Here is a 17776-nt window from a genome sequence, read left to right as displayed (position 1 = left end):
CAGCAAAGAACTGGAAATAAGCATTGGCTGCATTTAACTATAGAACTAAGACTAAAACGTATGTGACATTAGGTACCAAACTGAATATAATGCTCTGGAAATGTAGAAATAATTCAACTAACAAAAAAAAAGAGGTCAAGAATGAAAGAAGGCGAAAGGTAATTTGCTTGCCTCATTTGTAGTAGGAGATCAAGAAGTATCGTTTAAGCAATTTAAACATGCTTTTTGGTACTAGTGTAAACACTGAGAAAGAGAATATCGATAAATATCAGGCAGTGAAAGAAAAGAGGGAAGAGAAAATAAATTTTGTCACCATTCAGTGTAGGAAACTTATAGATATTGTCTGAGGATAGAAAGAACTAAGAATAAGAGTATTATATAAAGTTATCATTATAATAGTAATCACTAGGAAAAAAATACGTAATAGGTGGTGTAGTGGTTAAGTTCACATGCTCTGCTTCAGTGGCCTGGGGTTCGCAGGTTCGAATTCCGGGCATGGACTTACACACCACTTCTCAAGCCATGCTGTGGTGACATCCCACATACAAAATAGAGGAAGATTGGCACAGATGTCAGCTCAGAGCCAGTCTTTCTCACCAAAAGCAAAACAAAACAAAACAGTATCAGAAGTAGTACGCACATAAAACAAAGAGAAGAAAATTGACTGTATCATTAAAAACTGAAGAGAAATTATAAAAACAAAATGTCAACTAATACCAAACACGTACATGGTATCAATAAACATAAATGGCCCAACTTAAATGCCTTAATAACGGATAAGGAACTTCAGGCTGTATCACAAAGCAAAGTCAAGCCTGTGCTCTACACAAGACACATCTAAAATGTTAATTCAGAAAGATTGAAAATGTTATTTCAAACAAATATACAAAAGTAAAATAGGTGTCCCGCCTAATATCAGCCAAATTGGAATTCAAGGGAAAAAACATTAAACACTGCAAGGAAGGGCATTGAATTAGGCTAAAGTCTTCAGTTCACAATGAAGGTGTATCAATTACAAATCTGTCACATCAGCTAATGTAGTGTTGAGTTCCATAAAGCAAAACCTAAAAATGATACATGGGAAAAGAGACAATCACTCAAGTAATAGAAAACTTTAATTTGCTCTCGGCCTACAAATTCCTAAACAATCAATAATCAATAATAATAATAATTTATATATAATTGATACAAATCAAACTCGGTACTCTCAAAATAGAGAATATATTTCTTATCAAGTGCTTTTGGCATATTCATGAGAATGACTATATGCTGGCCCACCACAAAGCCTGGTGGAGATAGTTTAACAGCGTTTATCAAAATTACAAATGTGTTATACATTTTGACCCAGAAACTTCACTTTTAGAAATTGATTATATAGATGTACTCACACAAATATGAAATTACGTATTTACAAAATTACCTATTTTACAAGTCATCACAAAATATTTTGCATAGTGAAATATTGAGACCTAGATGTCTATCAACAAGTCTGGTTAAATAAATTTTTGTACAATAAATTACATACAATGCAGCTGTAAAAGGGAGTGAAGAAGCTTTTTAAGTGCTAATAGAGAAGGATCTCTAGGATATATCCTTAAGTGAAAAAGCAAGATGCAGACTGTATGTATAATATACTACCATTTTCCCTATCTCAAAAAAAGTGGGGAAAATGTTTTTATATATGCTTGTATACTATGTATAAACAAATCTCTGGGAAGATAAACAAAAAGTAACATCAGAGGTTACTTGTTTGTGGAGTATAAGCTGGACAAATGGAGAATGGAGTAGTAAGGACACTTCTTAAAAATATACTTTCTAAGATGCATGTTGTTCCATGTGAATATATTACCTATATAGCATCTAAAGAGAAATAATGCCGTGAGGCCATAGAAGATAAAGCAATCAATTCTCCCTTGAGGAATTGGGAGAGGCACTCAGAGTGGATCATATTTGAGCCGAGACTTGAAGGATGAGTGAAATTTGACAAATGGAGAAGTTGGAAAGACCATTGCAGGCAAAGAAAATGGGTTCTACAAAGGCATGGGGACATGAAAGTGAACCTGGGGATTAGCAAATGTGGTTGGACATGGGGTCTGTGAGGGCAGCAGGGGCTGTGAGAGGGATGGAAAGTGGCCCAGAAGAGGAATTTAGCAAGTTTAGGTCCAAGGATGTGCAGGCTGCTTGTATGTCATGCTAGGTGCTGTTTGGTTCCATTTGATAAATGAATTGAATGTCTGCGATGTGCCAGTCCCTGGGCTGGGTGGTGCAGAAATGAGACTCTATCTTCTAGGCTAGTGGTTCTCAATCCTGACTGCACGTTAGAATCTCTTGGAGAGCTTTAAAAAATACTGATGCCAAGCTCCACCCCACGCAGTTACATTGGAATTTTAGGGTGTAAGGACATCAGTGGTCTTTTTAAAGGCTTAGCAGTTGATTCTAACATATATCCAATTTTGAGAATGCCTCCCCCGCCCTTTCCTTCTCCTTATTTTATTTTATTATTTTAAAAATTATTTTATTAAGGTCATGTTGGCTTATAATATTGTGTCATTTCAGGTGTACGTTATTATTTATCAGTTTCTGTATAGACTGCATCGTGTTCACCACCAATAGTCTAGTTTTCATCCGTCACTGTACATATGTGCCCTTTTACCCCTGTTGCCCTCCCCCGACCCCTTCCCCTCTGGTAACCACGAATTTATTCTCCTTATCCGTGTGTTTATCTTCGACATATGAGTGAAATCATAGGTATTTATCTTTCTCTTCCTTATTGTAATGAAGGGAATAATACTGTGTAGAATGTGGTTGTGACATAGGTGGAGAGAAGTCTCTGAACTAGAAGCAGGAAAATGAGATTATAGAAAACAATTCAGTCAAGAAATGATAGCGACCTTTAAAAAGTGTGGTGACTTGAGGCTAAAGCAGAGTTCTGAATTTAAAAGAAATCTAAGTGGAGGAGCCCACGAAGTTGATTAGGGATCAGGTGGAGGGGACTGAGAGTGATGATGAGCCAGAGAGAACCTTGCTCGGCGATGTCACTGGTCAAAAGAGGGAAGGCGCTAGGAAGTACTGGTAGGGGGTGGGTGCAGGTACACAGGCGAAATAGTGAATTCAATTTTGGAAGGGTTGCCTGGAAGGTACCTGCAGTTTATAAGATGCACTGGAGGCATTTGGATCTCAGGACAGAGGAAAAGACACCATTTCAAAATCTGTGCAGGCCACCCACACCGGAAATTTTTTCAGTGGAGTGCAGATCCAACCCTCAGTCAGAGTGAGGATTCCAGTTTGGAGGGTAGAGCACTTACAAGCCCAGGGTGAATTTTCTGTCCTAGAGAATCTGGACACAGATGGACACCATGATGATGTCGTGGTGGCACAGCCAAAGATAACGGGTGCACCAAAAAGGAGGGGCAAGCAGACCCCTAACCAGGGTCTCATCCATGGGGGAGTGAATCTGGGCCCAGGCTGCAGGGCCTGCATTACTCTTTATCTTCTCTCCGTGTATTTCATTAGCATCTCCTCATTTTAGTGTAATAGTTATCACATCAAAATATTAGCTTAAAAGCTGATGCTTTTTCAGGGAGAAGAGATGCTTCCTCTCTCTCTAGCTATGCCTCTGAGTACAAGACAGCAGCTAGATGATGGGGATAAAGCAGCATCCAGTTATTAGGGACACAGTTAAGGCCAGTCTTCCCTCAAAAGTCCCTTGAGGCTCAGGCCCAGGGCTCTGAACTAGGCAGAGCTGTTGATGAGGGTCAGGATTCATTCCAGATGCTGGGACCTGCAAGTGAGAACAAAGGTCTCCAGAGATGGGGGACAAGGGCTGTGGGGACATCACTTGACACAGTGGCACCCTGTAATTACTCATAGGACAGTCGATCTGTAATCCTTCAACAAACAGTTAGATTCTCTTGTACTGTCCAGTCCCCGCTAATCAGAGCATTGTTGCAGTGTATCTAAACCGAAATTCCTTAAATAATTATCAGTGAGGGTGTGCAATCTTGAAACTTCTTTTAGAAAGGAAGAATATTGAAATATTGTAATATGTCAGTTGGAAGTTATTTTTACTTACATTTGTCTAATGATTTTTTTCCATGAAAGCTTCAGTTTATGCCAACAAGTAGGATCACTGAGTTCACTACCACCTGCCAAACTTCGGCATCTACGGTGAGTAGTTGAAGTGGGATTGAACCATTCAGGTCATGCTTTCCATATGAAGGCTAAGACCCAGCAAGGGCCCAATGTCACCATGCTTTATGAGGTTCAGGAAGTGAAGCACTAATAAATTTTTTTTAACTGCCATCATTTTTTTTCTTATTAAAGTGATACATGTTTTTTAGGGAAAACCCAGAAAATAAAATACAAATAAGAAAATTTAAATCACTCATTGTCTTAACTGCCTAAAGATGATGGTCATTTTAAATATTTTAATGTATTTCTTTCCAATATTTTCTGTGTGTGTGTATATATGTATGTGTGTGTATATATATGTGTATATATGTATGTGTGTGTATTTAATCCTATATACATCCGTGTGTGTGTGTGTGTGTGTGTGTGTGTGTGTGTGTGGAGAGAGAGAGAGAAAGGGAGAGAGAGAGAAAAAGTTGATTCAGTCTGTGGATATATATTTGCCTGGAAATACGTTGTATATGTAATTCCTACATTGTTTCTTGTTCATAAAATGTCGTATTACATTATATTCCTCAAATATCTGAAATTTAAAGTTTTCAGGGAAATTTTTGAATGTGTAGAGCTTTTCAGTTATACCAATATGGAAAACTCTACAGTTTTAGTTATTCACATTTCTTAACAGGCAGATGATGGGATTGGTAAACCCAAGTTAACCTTTAGGTAAATAGGTTACTGATATCTATACACCAGGGAGCCAAAGGCAAGTAAGTCTCTCTTCGGAGGAAGTCAGGAAGCACACCGTGTTCTCAATTTGGGGTCTTCTGCATCTTCAAAACAAGATTTCTTGACTGAACCCGGCTATGCCGAATCAAATTGTAAGCGAGCCTTATAGTGGTATACATTTGCTAACATCTGTTTTCTAAGCTTCTGCTTTTTAAAGTTCTTATTAGTAATAAATATCACCTAATGTCATAAGGTTTTCAGGGGAATGGTAGTTAATTATAAATAAAACTGGCTACCAAAAAATAAAAACATGTTCTTTCTTGTTTAAGGAAAATATGAAAACTCAGAAAATCAGGCCTTCGAGTGATGACTTGAAGCGTGAGTCTCTTACATCCTTGGAGCTGTCGGTGAGCCATGGAGGCTGGAAAAGAAGCGCAGAAGGGACGGCCTCTGATATAGCGTACATCTCAGAGACTAGAAGGCTGAAGAAGTCCACACAGAGGAAGGCAAACCCTCAACAGCAGAGATGTCCAGCAGCCCTGCCGGAAAGTGTCAAACTAGCTGAGAGATCCCAGGTGTTTTTTTTTTTCTTTTCTTATTCACAAAATGTATAGTAACTCCCTTATTCGAGACATAGCATTTGGTAAATGTTTGGCTTCATTTTCACATTTTTCAAGTACTCTAATTATAGGCTACACATTGTCATCTGAGTTTCCTGGACAAGGTCCCAGTTTCTATTTTTTCTTCTCTATTCTGTCTTTTGGAGGAAAAGTCAGACTGCTAATATCAGCACGTCACAGTGTGTGGGAAGCTCAGCCAACTGAAGGGCGCCCAAAGACTGCCCGGGTGGGAAAAAGGTTTTAAATCTGTGTTTAAGAGAGCAATATTCATGTAGGATAAGCCTGTAATCTTGAGCATTTTGCATTCAATACTTTAGAAAAATGCTTAGCCAAATCCTACAGTAGTCAAGGTTCTGGAAAAATAGGATATAATGTCGATAATAAAACTAGGTATTGAGATGGATTTTAACAAATGTACCACCCCAGAATTTCCACATATCCTAACGTTTGTTTCTTTAGAAGACTCAGTACACTTTCATTCTGACAGTGCTACCCTTATTTAATTCCTTTTGAAAATTTGCCCTCAGATTTAGTTTAACTATTGTTATTAAATAACAATTTAATTTTTGTTATTAAATAACAATACCTAAAATTGGGCATTTACCCTGTGCCAGATTCAGTGCTAAATGATTGTGGACATTATCTCACTACCATTTTAAATCTTTTATAAGTCAAAATATATTGCCTAGTTTGTTTGCCTTGTTCATCAAATTTGACTTCAACTGCCTTCTTACTGTTTCTAAAAATTAAACTCACCCTTAAAATTGGATGTGGGCCACCGTAGAATATTCAAATGAATTGCCATAGGCTCTGTAAGCAATAAACTAATTTTATCAGCAAATATCTCCTGAACTTTTGCCCTGTGTGAGATACTGTGTTAAGCATTGTGGGAGACAAGATATTTTAGGCGTGGTTCCTTCAAAAAGAATTATTCTGAACAATAGTTATATTACAGAAATGTTTCCCACATTACTTATAATATCTTTGGCAAATGGTGTATGCACTCTTCTTGAAAATCTTTAGTAATTGAGACTCGTTACCTCCTAAGGCAGCCTTTTCTCGTTCCATTTTGGGTAGCTCATTCTCTTAAAATATTTGAAGTCTGGGGCTGGCCCACTGGCCAAGTGGTTAAAGTTCCATGTGGTACGCTTCAGCGGCCCTGGGTTTGTGGGTTCAGATCCTGGATGCAGACCTGCTCCACTCATCAGCCAAGCTGTGGTGGCAACCCACATACAAAGTAGAGGGAGATTGGCACAGATGTTAGCTCAGGGCGAACCTTCCTCAAGCAAAAAGAGAGGAGGATTGGCAGCAGATGTTATCTCCAGGATGAATCTTCCTCACACACACACTCAAAAATATATATATTTGAAGTCCAATTCCCTATCATTCTGCAGTTTTGGCCCTAAATCTTTCTTTGAGACTATAGAAGCCAAGCTGAGTCTGTCTGCAATTGTCAGAATTTTATTTTTAATTTTGTATCACAAACATACAAGTTCATATATTCAGCAGATATTTATTCAACCCTCGCTATGTCCAAAATACAGCATGTTTGCAATATAGGAAGTAGTTTTATTACTTTATGGTCATATCTCCCTTAACCCTGATTTCCATTCATTAACTGTGCAATCTCAAGATTTGGGATTCTTGATGTATTTTATGAGTAGGTTGCATGCTCTGGAAACATACAAGTGATTGAGAAGTTGAAGTGTGTCCGGGTGTTAGAATAAGATGTTTTAGACTTTATATAGAGAGATTCACTTAGTGCAGCCTATATACATATATATATATACACACACACATATACATATACATAGATACATGTATACATATACATATATACATATACATATGTATATATACATATATACATGTAAATTATATATATATATATATATATAGTCTATTATGTGCCATTTAGTATGCCAGGCAGCTACAGGGGATTCAGCCGTGAGCAGAACCACATACAGTCCCTGCGCCCATTGAACTTCCATGGAGACAAACAATCCAATAATTATACAGACAGTGGGAACTGCTGCTGCGGCAGTTTTTGTGACTTAGTAGCATGAGTACTTATAATAGGGGATTTGACTGTCTGGGAGGACAGGGAAGCCTTCTCTGAAAAAGTGATGGCTGAACTTTTAGGACTGAATTCCAATTAAATTGTTAAAAGGTAAGAAAGAGCATTTTCAAGCAATGTGAACAACATTTCCTAAAGATGGAGCATAGCGAATACAAAGTACCTTAAGAAGACAAGCTATGAGGGGCAGAGAGATGGAAAGGGGCTGTGATGTGAGATGTGTAGTAAGTGACCAGAACCGTGCCGGTTCTATAGGCTTTGAAAGGGTTTTTGCATTTGTCCTAAAAACAATAGGAATCCATTAAAGGATTTCAAGCAGGGAAGTGATGTGATCGGATTTTCCTTTAGGAAGATTACTTTGGCTGAGTGTGAAAGGAAGGTTAGTAGAAAGCAGGGTAAAAGTGGGCAGAGCAGTTAGGTGGCTATTGCAATGGTCTCCTGGAGAAACAGCAGTAGCGTGGGCTAGGGGGATGATGGGGGAGTGGACAGAAGGAAAATACGTTTATTCCTGTGCATGTGTCTTGAGGAGGGAACGTCGAGCTGTTTTGGTGATATATTGGATATAGAAGGTGAAGCAGAGGGAAATGGCAAGAATGGCTACAGAATTTCTGGCTCTTACACCTGGTTGGATGGTGATTCCATTCATTGAAATAGGGAATCCTAGAAGTTGGCTGGGCTTATGAGCAGGAACATGAGTTCAGCTTATATAGTTGGAGACTTCCAAGAGGACATCCAAGTAAAGAGGAAGGGTAAGAAGAAAAGAAGTACTAGAGAGAAACTTAAGGGATTTTAGCATCTCTGGCTAACTGTCGGAGGATAACTGTGCACAGTGATTGTGAAGGAATGGCCAGAGCAGTAAGAGGAAAATCCAGGAATTTGTTTTATCATTCAAAGCCAAGAGAGAAAAAAGGCAATTCAAGGAGAGCTGGTCATAGAGGCTAAATTCTGTTGAGAGGCCAAAGGCCTAAAATAGTGCGTTGACCTAATGATTTTAAAGGTAATAGAGATGAGCTCAGGAAGAATTTTCTGGTTTTTGTTGGAGTGAAGAAGGTAGAAACCAGATTACAGTGGATTGATTAGCAAGCGGAAGGTGAAGAAATGGAGAGAGGTTGTATGTCAACTCTTGGAAAAGTAAGATAATTTTATTTCAGAAGGTATTCTATAGTTAATGAAAATCTAGAAGTGAGGTGGAGAGACCAGGAAACTGTGAAATTCTTTATAAGCTTTTGAAAAGGAATTTAATCAGGTTTTAAATTACAATGAAACAACTTTCAATTACTTAAGGATTATTTGCAGTAAATTTCTAATCTCCTGGCCAATAAACACAACAACACTTGGCATTACCACTGTCAGAGGAGGTGCAGGAAGTGTAATTAATTTTAATATTAGTCTAAGTAGATGGAATTAGGAAGGCAGATGTGCTCCAAGTAAATCTTATCATATGCTCCAAAAGCTTGATAAAAATGGTTCTGGGGGCTGGCTCGGTGGTGTAGCAGTTAAGTTCCTGCGCTCCGCTTTGGCAGCCCAGGGTTCACAGGTTGGAATCCCAGGTGTGGATCTACGCCCCAATCATCAGGCCATGCTGTGGCAGGCATCCCACATGTAAAGTAGGGGAAGATGGGCACGGATGTTAGCTCAGGGCCAATCTTTCTCAGCAGCAAGAGGAGGATTGGCAGTGGATGTTAGCTCAGGACTAATCTCCCTCAAAAACAAAGGCTGTGGAATTAGCTAATGTTTTAGCTTATATGTATCACAGTTCAGCTCTATTAATGCAGGTGATTAATTAACTAACTTCTCTTCCTAGAGAATTTGTTTACCACACCATTGTGTCTCTCAGGAGATTCTACTTTCTTCATCCTAAACAACTTTTCCCCCCATTTCCTGAAAACAAGGTTTCCAATAAAAATAATAGACTTATTGTTTCCTGTATCTGCAACTTTTAATTCTGTTGAATTTTCCCTTAATGACATTTGTTAGTTAATTTCACTTGAGAAACATATATTAAGCGTTTACTCTGGGCCATGTGCTGAGGATTCGGAGATTGACACAGTTCCTGACCTCCAGAAGCTAAGAATTTACTTCTAGCAATTCCACTCAAAGGAGACCTTTCACTGCACCATAAATTTTCCATTGGAGTTTCCCACCTTTTCAAGTATGAGGAAGTCTTTTCAATATCAAAAAAATGACTTCAGACATCTCACATGATACTAGGCATGTCTAGTATCCATTGATTAAGAACTACGTAATAAGAGAAAGCCATCATAGATGTCTTGAAATGAATGTGTATCTTGTCCCCTTCGGTGACATCTGCATAAATTTTAACACCAATATGTGTATCCACATGAGACTTTATTTATTCAGTACATGGACAGTAATTCATACAGTCCTTTGCAAAATGCTCTAAGCGCTTTTATTCGCTATTGAGCACCACAGTCTACACCACTCATTTCATACTTAATTTGCCTTATAGTATCCTTTTTTTATTTTGTGTATTGTTATTTAACTTTACAAGTGCTTATCGCAGTCATATACTCCTTGAAGGTGAAGATCAGAAATTGAATGACCTCTGTTTACCCTACAGAAGTCTGCTTCTGTACAGAAGTTAATAGAGGCTGACTGAAGGTGGTTTAAGGTGTACCATTGATTGCTACTAATCTTTGTATATTTTTTGTTAATACCTTACTATAGGCCTCTTCTTGGGAGGGAAAAAGGAAGCAGAGTCAAAACCTCGTGCAAGAGTGTGAGGCTTTGATTGAAGCTGAAACCAGCAACAGCGATCCAGATATAATCCTGGTGAGAGAAACTTTGCCAACTAAATGACACCTTGAGATTTGTTCACATTCACAGAGATTAGAGGAATGCGAGAAGCGTTGCACATTAGTGCCTCAAAGCAGCTGAAACATTTAGTTGAATAACTTAGTGAAGAAACAAGACAGAACTGCCCAAGGCTACGCAACCTAGTAAAAATACAACTGGGTCTTATACCTCCTGACTGTTAGTCCATGATGCTTTTCGTTTTAGTTATCAGAGTGAGAAAGCTTTAATATTATGTAAATAGATACAAAATAAATATATAACTTGAAGGTCATCCTGAAACCTACATGCCCAAATCCAAAGGATATGAACTTCCCTGTAATTTGTAATATGGATTCTCACCAGAAAGTGTAATTCTAAATTGATTTCAATTAGGTCACTGCCAGAAGCCCTACTGAGAGAAGTCTATTCAAGAAATATGGACGCACTTTCCATTTCATCCTCTACGTTATGTATTCCTGATTCTAACTTGGTAGTCAGTATCAAAGACCTCCATGTCTGGGCTCCTCTACCATAAACCCCAGCAGTTTCTTTCCCTCATTGAACCAAGTGGAAAAGCTCTTGGTGTTTAGGAAGAAATGACTCAAGGACTGGCTGTATGAGGAGCACTTCATCTGCGAAGCCATATTAAGAACATTGTTCATTATGAAGTGCAGTGTTTTTTGTATTGTGATGGAAAAGTTTGTTTAGACATTAGAATTTAATGTCAGGAAAAAAATCTATTTGCTATTTTCTTTCCTCAGAATATAAGCTTTATTACTCAGCATAGTTCTCTTTTTACCTTGATTACCAAGAAGCTGATAACTAAACTTCAACCTAAATAAGAATAACTATAGTTGCCTAGATGGGTGGTATTTTTTGACATAATAATATAAGTGAGAATATTTAGAAAAGGGTCTGACCTGATGGTACCTGTCTTTAGGTACGCTACCTCAAAATGCAATTTGGAATTGTGGATTAGTTTTCAATTACAGATGAGCCAATAAGGAACATACAATGTCTTCTGACTTTAGCCTAATTTTTCTCATGTAGCCATTGCCTTGTCACCTCTCTAAGCTTTGCACACAGCTTTTAGCAAGTGCTTTTTCATAAATCAGATATGACATTTATATTCAAATTCTTGCTGTCTTTTTATGTAATATTTCTCAAGTTCTCACGTTCCTTGTGTGTATGTGTGTGGTATGATTTATTTGTGTCCTTGTGATCCTAGCAGGAAGTCTGTTTCAAACTGATGGTGTCTGGTTAATTTGGATAAATATGCATTATCTAGCGATGCACATTAATTTCTCTGTTTGGCTGTAGTTGCAGTAATTCCAATAGGAAATAATTACTTCTAAATGCTTGTCTGTCTGTATTTTATTATTCTCAGAAATTAAACAATGATTCCGCTTAACCCCTGGGCTCCTTCCCGGTAGTCTTTGAACTATAGAGTGTGTGTGTGTGTGTACATGCTTGTGCTTTAATTCTGACCCTATACCTGTCAAATGTAAGAAGGAAGGCACTCAGGGCTACCAGTGCTGCAAGAGGCTACCACTTAAGGAAGAACAGTTAGCCACCATGCAGGACACCCTCCTGTTTCCCCCCAAACAGATGGTTTTGTTATTTTGGTGAAGATACTGGGGCCCAGGGCCTTATTTCAGGTGTAATAGGCTCAGACCTGTATGTTCAGCACACCAAAGAAAGTCCATCTCACGGGGATGATTTCACATTATCCAAACCCATGAGACTGTTGTGTAATATCATAATGGCAGTTGAATCATTTAAAAGATAATGCAGCCTCGGTCCGGTTGAAAGACACACACTGACTTAGGCTGTGCGTTCTCTCCCTTTATGCCGGTCTCCATGGACTGGCCCATTGCAATCTGACAGTTGCTGGTGAGCTCTGTGCCTGGACATTTAAAAGGCTTCCAGCTAAGACAGCCCGCTGTGTCCTCCGCCCCACAAGGGATGATGTTACCGATGTGGTTGTAACACCAAAAGGGCCGGGCCTGGCGCCCTTGCCGTGTGCCTACCTGTGCTCTGGTGAGTGTGGTTGTTTCTTGTTGTAGGGACGATGACTCCTTTCTGATCAGCACCTTCTTTGTTTGCTGTGTGGATAATGTCTGTCAGTCTGCCTTTTTTCTTAGTAGGGCACTTCATTTCCCTCTCCCCCAGGTTCCAGGTACATCTCCCTCTGGCTTTTGTACTGACTGTTGTGCAGTTTCAAGTGAAGTGATGAGTATTAATTACTTTTCAGATTTGTGTTGAATCTGACCATTGCTGATTATTTCAGCGTTATTATCATTTATTCTCCTAAATGGCCTCCTCTGCCGCCCCCCAGTGTTACAACAGTTAGATCTGTTTTCCTGACCTCTTCCTCCTCCCCCTCCCCCTATTCCTCTTTCTCCAAGGCCTTCGGTCTACTGAAGCTGTTTTTTAAAAAAACACATTGTTTTGTTTTTTCCCTTTCCCAGTGGGATCATCCTTATTTTCTAGTCATTTTTAGTGTTTGTCTCTTTGTTCTACACTGTATATCACATTTAACGTGCTCCCAAATCATTCATGTGGCGTTGGCCTTCATTTGCCTTATCTTCGGTTGCTTCTGATCGTATGCTTTGTTGCTGCCACTTCCGTGGCATTTTTTCCTTTTCAATATTAATTTATGCTTGGCCTTTTAGCCAGTGCAGGCCATTCATTTCAAAGTCCATGCAATGAGAGTGTTCTTGGCAAGACCTTGTGTGTCGTTTGGAGCTGTGGAAGTCTCCAACTGAGATTCCGTTAAAGCTCCAGGCATTTTCTAGCGATTAAAAAACTCATGAAAATAATGAGGAGATTTTTTTAAGGACATCTTAATCTCTTCAGAACACCCCAGATCGCCTCCCAGTTGGACCTTTGGAGACGTTGCGCGTGGGGCTATCAGTCTGCACTGCATCAGACGTCTTTCATTATTTTTCTCAATCTTGTTAACACAGCTCCAGTTCCCTCCACCATTTCAGGGTAACTGGTGTGATCCAGATTTATTATCTCTGGCCCTGTAAAATGGTATTTTTCTGAAATTCTATGGTGTGTGCACACACGTGTGTTTTAGTGGAGTTAGCCTTTCCTCTTTCTGGGTGGCCGTGATGGAATTCAGGTACTCTACTTCACAAGTGTCATCTAATCCTTTTAATAACCTGAGGGGTAAGTGCTCTTCTCATCCCCATTTTACAGATGAGGAAAGTAAACTTGCTCACAGTCACACTGCCAGGATGTGGTCACCTTGAACCCTAGCTGTTCAACTTCAGCTCCCACTTTCTTAATCACTCCTCATTACGACTTCTCTCTTTATCGTCGGTCTCCATATCCCATTGCCCCCATCAGATGAACCAGCCCATTCCACACAGGTTGGTTGTAGACACAAATACACTTTACTCAGGGGTGAGGATTTCAAGATACAAATAAGTACTGTATGGATTAATACTCAGCATTTTGGCTTAGACACGTTTCGAAAGTTCTATAGATGAGCATTCTCCAGCCAAGAGTCTTGAAGACATTTAAAAAAATCAATCTATCACCCACTCCTGGCCCAGATTAAGCTAACTTCCCTTTAGCCCATTTCTCCCCTTAGCCACCCTAAATCTGACCTATCCAATCAAGTTGTTTTCTGCTCAAGACCCAGGGCTCGTCTCCTTCCAGTCACCTAGAGTCACCATAGTCATCAGGATCATCATCTCAGGGTCTCCACTAATTCCTAGGAAAGCAGGTCTTCTCCTTACCCAAGATTATCACTCTAGTAATGGGGCTGTGGTCATAACCTTACCACCAACTCCTCCCAGGAGCTGGTGTTGCCTGGCCTTTGGCCTCCAGAAAACCCCATTGTTTCACATCTTATGTGCTTAAAACACATGCCCTGCCCTGTCTTTTAATGAGTACTGGATATTCTGAACTGTTTCTGTCTCAAGCATTTCCAAATCCATTTGTAAAGTTCAAATTTGTCCCAGTTAACTCTAGATGGAAGGAAGTAGAAATTCTTTTGTAGCACCTCTTATAGATGTACCTGTCAGAGGAATCAATGTCTGAGTAAAGGTTCTACAGTTCTGCTTTACTGGAGCGGTGCCTGTGGTCCTGTTGTACTTAAGGGTTTATCTAAGTTCAGTTAAAAGCTCCAGTGCACTGCTATGTGATAAATTGGCAGTTCAGCTTTACTCCCGGCAAAAATTTGGCGTATGAGCCCTGTACCACCCCATTGCCCCTCAAAGTGAGGCATTCTGATCAGCTGTCACTATACTATGCTTAGTAGAAGCAATAGAATAATTAAAAATAAAGCAATGGGACTAGATTAGCATGCAACCCAACAAAGAGGTATCCGATGTGATAAAAGAAGCGACTATACAGACTAGACGTCCTAAAGGATCTGTTCCAAAAGTGACTGGGAAAATTGTGTTGCCAGACCGTAACAAATGGTTAGGAAAACAAATGTTCAATTTGAGGAAAGCTTCAAAGTTGAGGAACACCAGAGGAATAAAATTAGCAATGCCAACAAGTTAGAGAAGTTGGATGGGCGTAATGTGTTGAGACTCAGGTCAGAGTGATAAAAGTACTAAGTTTTTATTACACATGTTCATGCTTTCCTTCATCTTGGTGGAGCACATACTCCAAGTTGACATTATGCAAAATTTCTGATTCTAATATGAAGCAACATTTACCTTTTCTTAAAGGAGAAGAGCCACGTATTTGTTGTTTTTCCATATCTTGTAATAATCTTCCTTCAGTTACTGCTCTGAATATCACTGGCAAACCCAGATTGCTTATGCAGTGAAAGAACATCTGTGGTGTGGTTACTTTAAGATTATATTAGACCTACCTTTTTAATAACCAGGAACCCTACTACCTTCTGGTTAGACTGACTATAGCCCTTTAACCTCTGTGGTCATGCAGGTCTTTTTTGGCTTTCACTGGTCCTCAAGAATGGGCTGGCTGAGGGATTCATTCAGTTTCCCAATCTGCCAAGGCTTTTAAAAACTAGATGGTCAGTTCACCACTGACAGATGTATTTTAAGAGTTTGGCAATGGAACCTCAAATATTTACTATGAAAGATGTTAACCTCCAGTGTCTAGCCCAGAGGGTGGCACTTTTGGAGGCTTAAGAAAGATACAGGGATAAAGGAATGAGTAGATAGAACCACCTCCTTGTCTTGGTACTGAGTTAAGTCCTTTACCAATTATACCTGGTTAGCTCTTTGGGGTGTCTTTCAAAAGAGTCTGATTCCAGCCCAGAAAGGTATCAGCCCATTCTGAATCCCTAGGGTCATTGACAGGACCTCCATGGTTTATTATAAAAGCTGAGGAATGTCGGGAACAGCTGATGAGTTTCCAGCATCTAGGTTTATGCTCTACAGTGGCCGAAAGAAAAAAAAAGAAAAAGAAAAACGCAAAACCAACAACTACCAGTGCTTTGCTTTGACATCCGTACTATAATGAAATGAAAGTGAAACAAAGGCTCAGTAACCCAAAAGCAGATAAAAAAGAAGGAAAGCAAACTGCATAGCCAGTCCCTAAACCAGCTACATTCACCCTAAATACACAGAATTTTTCTGACTCCTTACAGAAGTTTTTTTTATGGGGAACTGCATTGGTATTGCAATGATATGATTTCAGTTGCCTTAATTTCAAAAGCAAGCCATTCCTTAGTCAGATTTGCTGGTTGATGATGTTACCATTGCCTCCATAGGAACCTGTATAATGCTGTGATTGTTGCTAACAGCATCTGAAATTCCACAGACAGAGCCAGCCCCTTTCTGAGATGCGAACCAGAGCTGCCCCAGGGGCTTTGGAGGGAAAATTGTCTCTACTCACCCTCCACAGCATCATTCATCAACTCACCAACAGACTTACAGACAGGCACAAAAACAATATGCGATGTAGTCTCTAGCCTAAAGGAAATCTTGTGGGCAACTTATAATGAATCTAAATATTCAAGTGTCAGCATGCGAACTGACAGCAGCCATGCACCAAGACAAGACATTTATTGAACAATACTGCAGTAGAGATTTTGAGGAACACCAAAAAAATAAAATATATCATCCTTGCCCTCAAGGAGAGGAAAATTGGAAGACAATCTTACAAAACCGTGAGTTAGCGTTATTTTCTGGAAAGCACACAGGCTCTGCACTCTGGCAGACCGACCCAGGTTCCGATTCAGACCTCCAAGCTGCTTGTCAGTTGTATCACCTTATGGTCTTCTGTTTTCTTGTCTGTAAAATGGGAATAATAATATCTATTCTCAAGATCGTTATGAGGATTAATGGGATGATTTGTGACGGAATGAACGTAATTCTTTGTGTTATGAAAAACGTTTTTTAAAACCACCTTCTGTAATTCTCAAGAGGGCAAATTCAGCCTTTATTGGTTGGGCCTAGAGATGGGAGTAAAGAATGAAAATGGAGAGTATGAAATTATTTCGTGGAAGAAAATGGAGAGCTGAAGGGTGACCCTGTGTGTGGGGGGAGGGGGCGGGAGGAGGATCCCAGGAGCAGAAAATCCTAGTGCTTCAGAAGTGGAGAGGCTGGAGGGGAGAGTGTGGAGAGAGAGATGAGGCAGCTATAGTGGAAGACGCGGAAATTGAGGTGTTCAATGGTGATTCTAAATAGATTTTTCCCTTATGCACCATTTCCTCCATTTCTCAACGGTCTTCAGTAAAATCTGTATATTGATTGATGCTTTGTAGAGTTGAATTTGTTTTTGGAGATGAACCCAAGTTTTAAATTCTGCTTTGAAACATCATGACAAGAATGAAGGATCCTAGCCTTATCTAGTCACATAGAGAAGATGCTTGGCTATTAATAATAATAAAAACTGTTTGTAATTTACTATTAATAGTTTTTCACAGGAAGGAAGAAATCAGTATGTGCTGGAGTAGATAAAAAAGACATTTGGAAAGAGTAGGACTTATACTTGTCTTAAAAAGTGGGAAAGACTTAGAGGGAAGGAGAGAAGGCATTTTGGGTGCAGAGAATTGCAGGGGCAAAGGTGTGGAGACAGAAGTGTACATAGTGCTTCTAGGGAATTCTGAAGAGAACCTTTTCATTATAACAGGGAACCTTTTCTTCTTAAGAAATACTGAAATTGTGTCCAGATAACTTAGAATCACATGGAGAAGAGCCTTGAAAGCCAGATAGAGCTAGTAAGTAGTCAGGATCTGTGGGAAGGTTTTAAAAAGAAACATTTAATCCTAGAGATTTTGAAAAAATTAATTGGGTTGTGATAATGGCACTGTGGTAATGTAGGATGCTGCTCCCTGAAGACTGTAGTATAAGGCCAGGAAAATTGGAAGATTTTGAAGGAAAAATTGCACAATTTTGTATGGAAGACTAAACAATGAGAGCAGGTTTGTGTTGGCAGTCTGGAACAAAAATGTTATTCTAAATAAAACGACTCCTAGTCAGTGGGATCT

The 17776-nt window shown here is 39.4% G+C and overlaps 1 protein-coding gene across 1 annotated transcript in view; it reads left to right on the top strand.

Moving 5' to 3' along the window:
- The window catches only part of MORC1 (MORC family CW-type zinc finger 1), a 164215-nt gene that overhangs the window by 117085 nt on the left and 29354 nt on the right, over window positions 1-17776 (top strand). The window contains exons 18-21 of the mRNA XM_046658774.1: window positions 4102-4167; window positions 5184-5431; window positions 5631-5700; window positions 10240-10344. Of these exons, the coding sequence (XP_046514730.1) occupies window positions 4102-4167; window positions 5184-5431; window positions 5631-5700; window positions 10240-10344 (489 nt within the window). The remainder of the gene's footprint in view (window positions 1-4101; window positions 4168-5183; window positions 5432-5630; window positions 5701-10239; window positions 10345-17776) is intronic.

The sequence above is a fragment of the Equus quagga genome, chromosome 4, assembly GCF_021613505.1.
Source record: "Equus quagga isolate Etosha38 chromosome 4, UCLA_HA_Equagga_1.0, whole genome shotgun sequence".
NCBI classification, from domain to species: Eukaryota; Metazoa; Chordata; class Mammalia; order Perissodactyla; family Equidae; genus Equus; species Equus quagga.
Note: the sequence above shows the minus strand (reverse complement) of the source record. Positions and strands in the feature narration are given on the sequence as shown.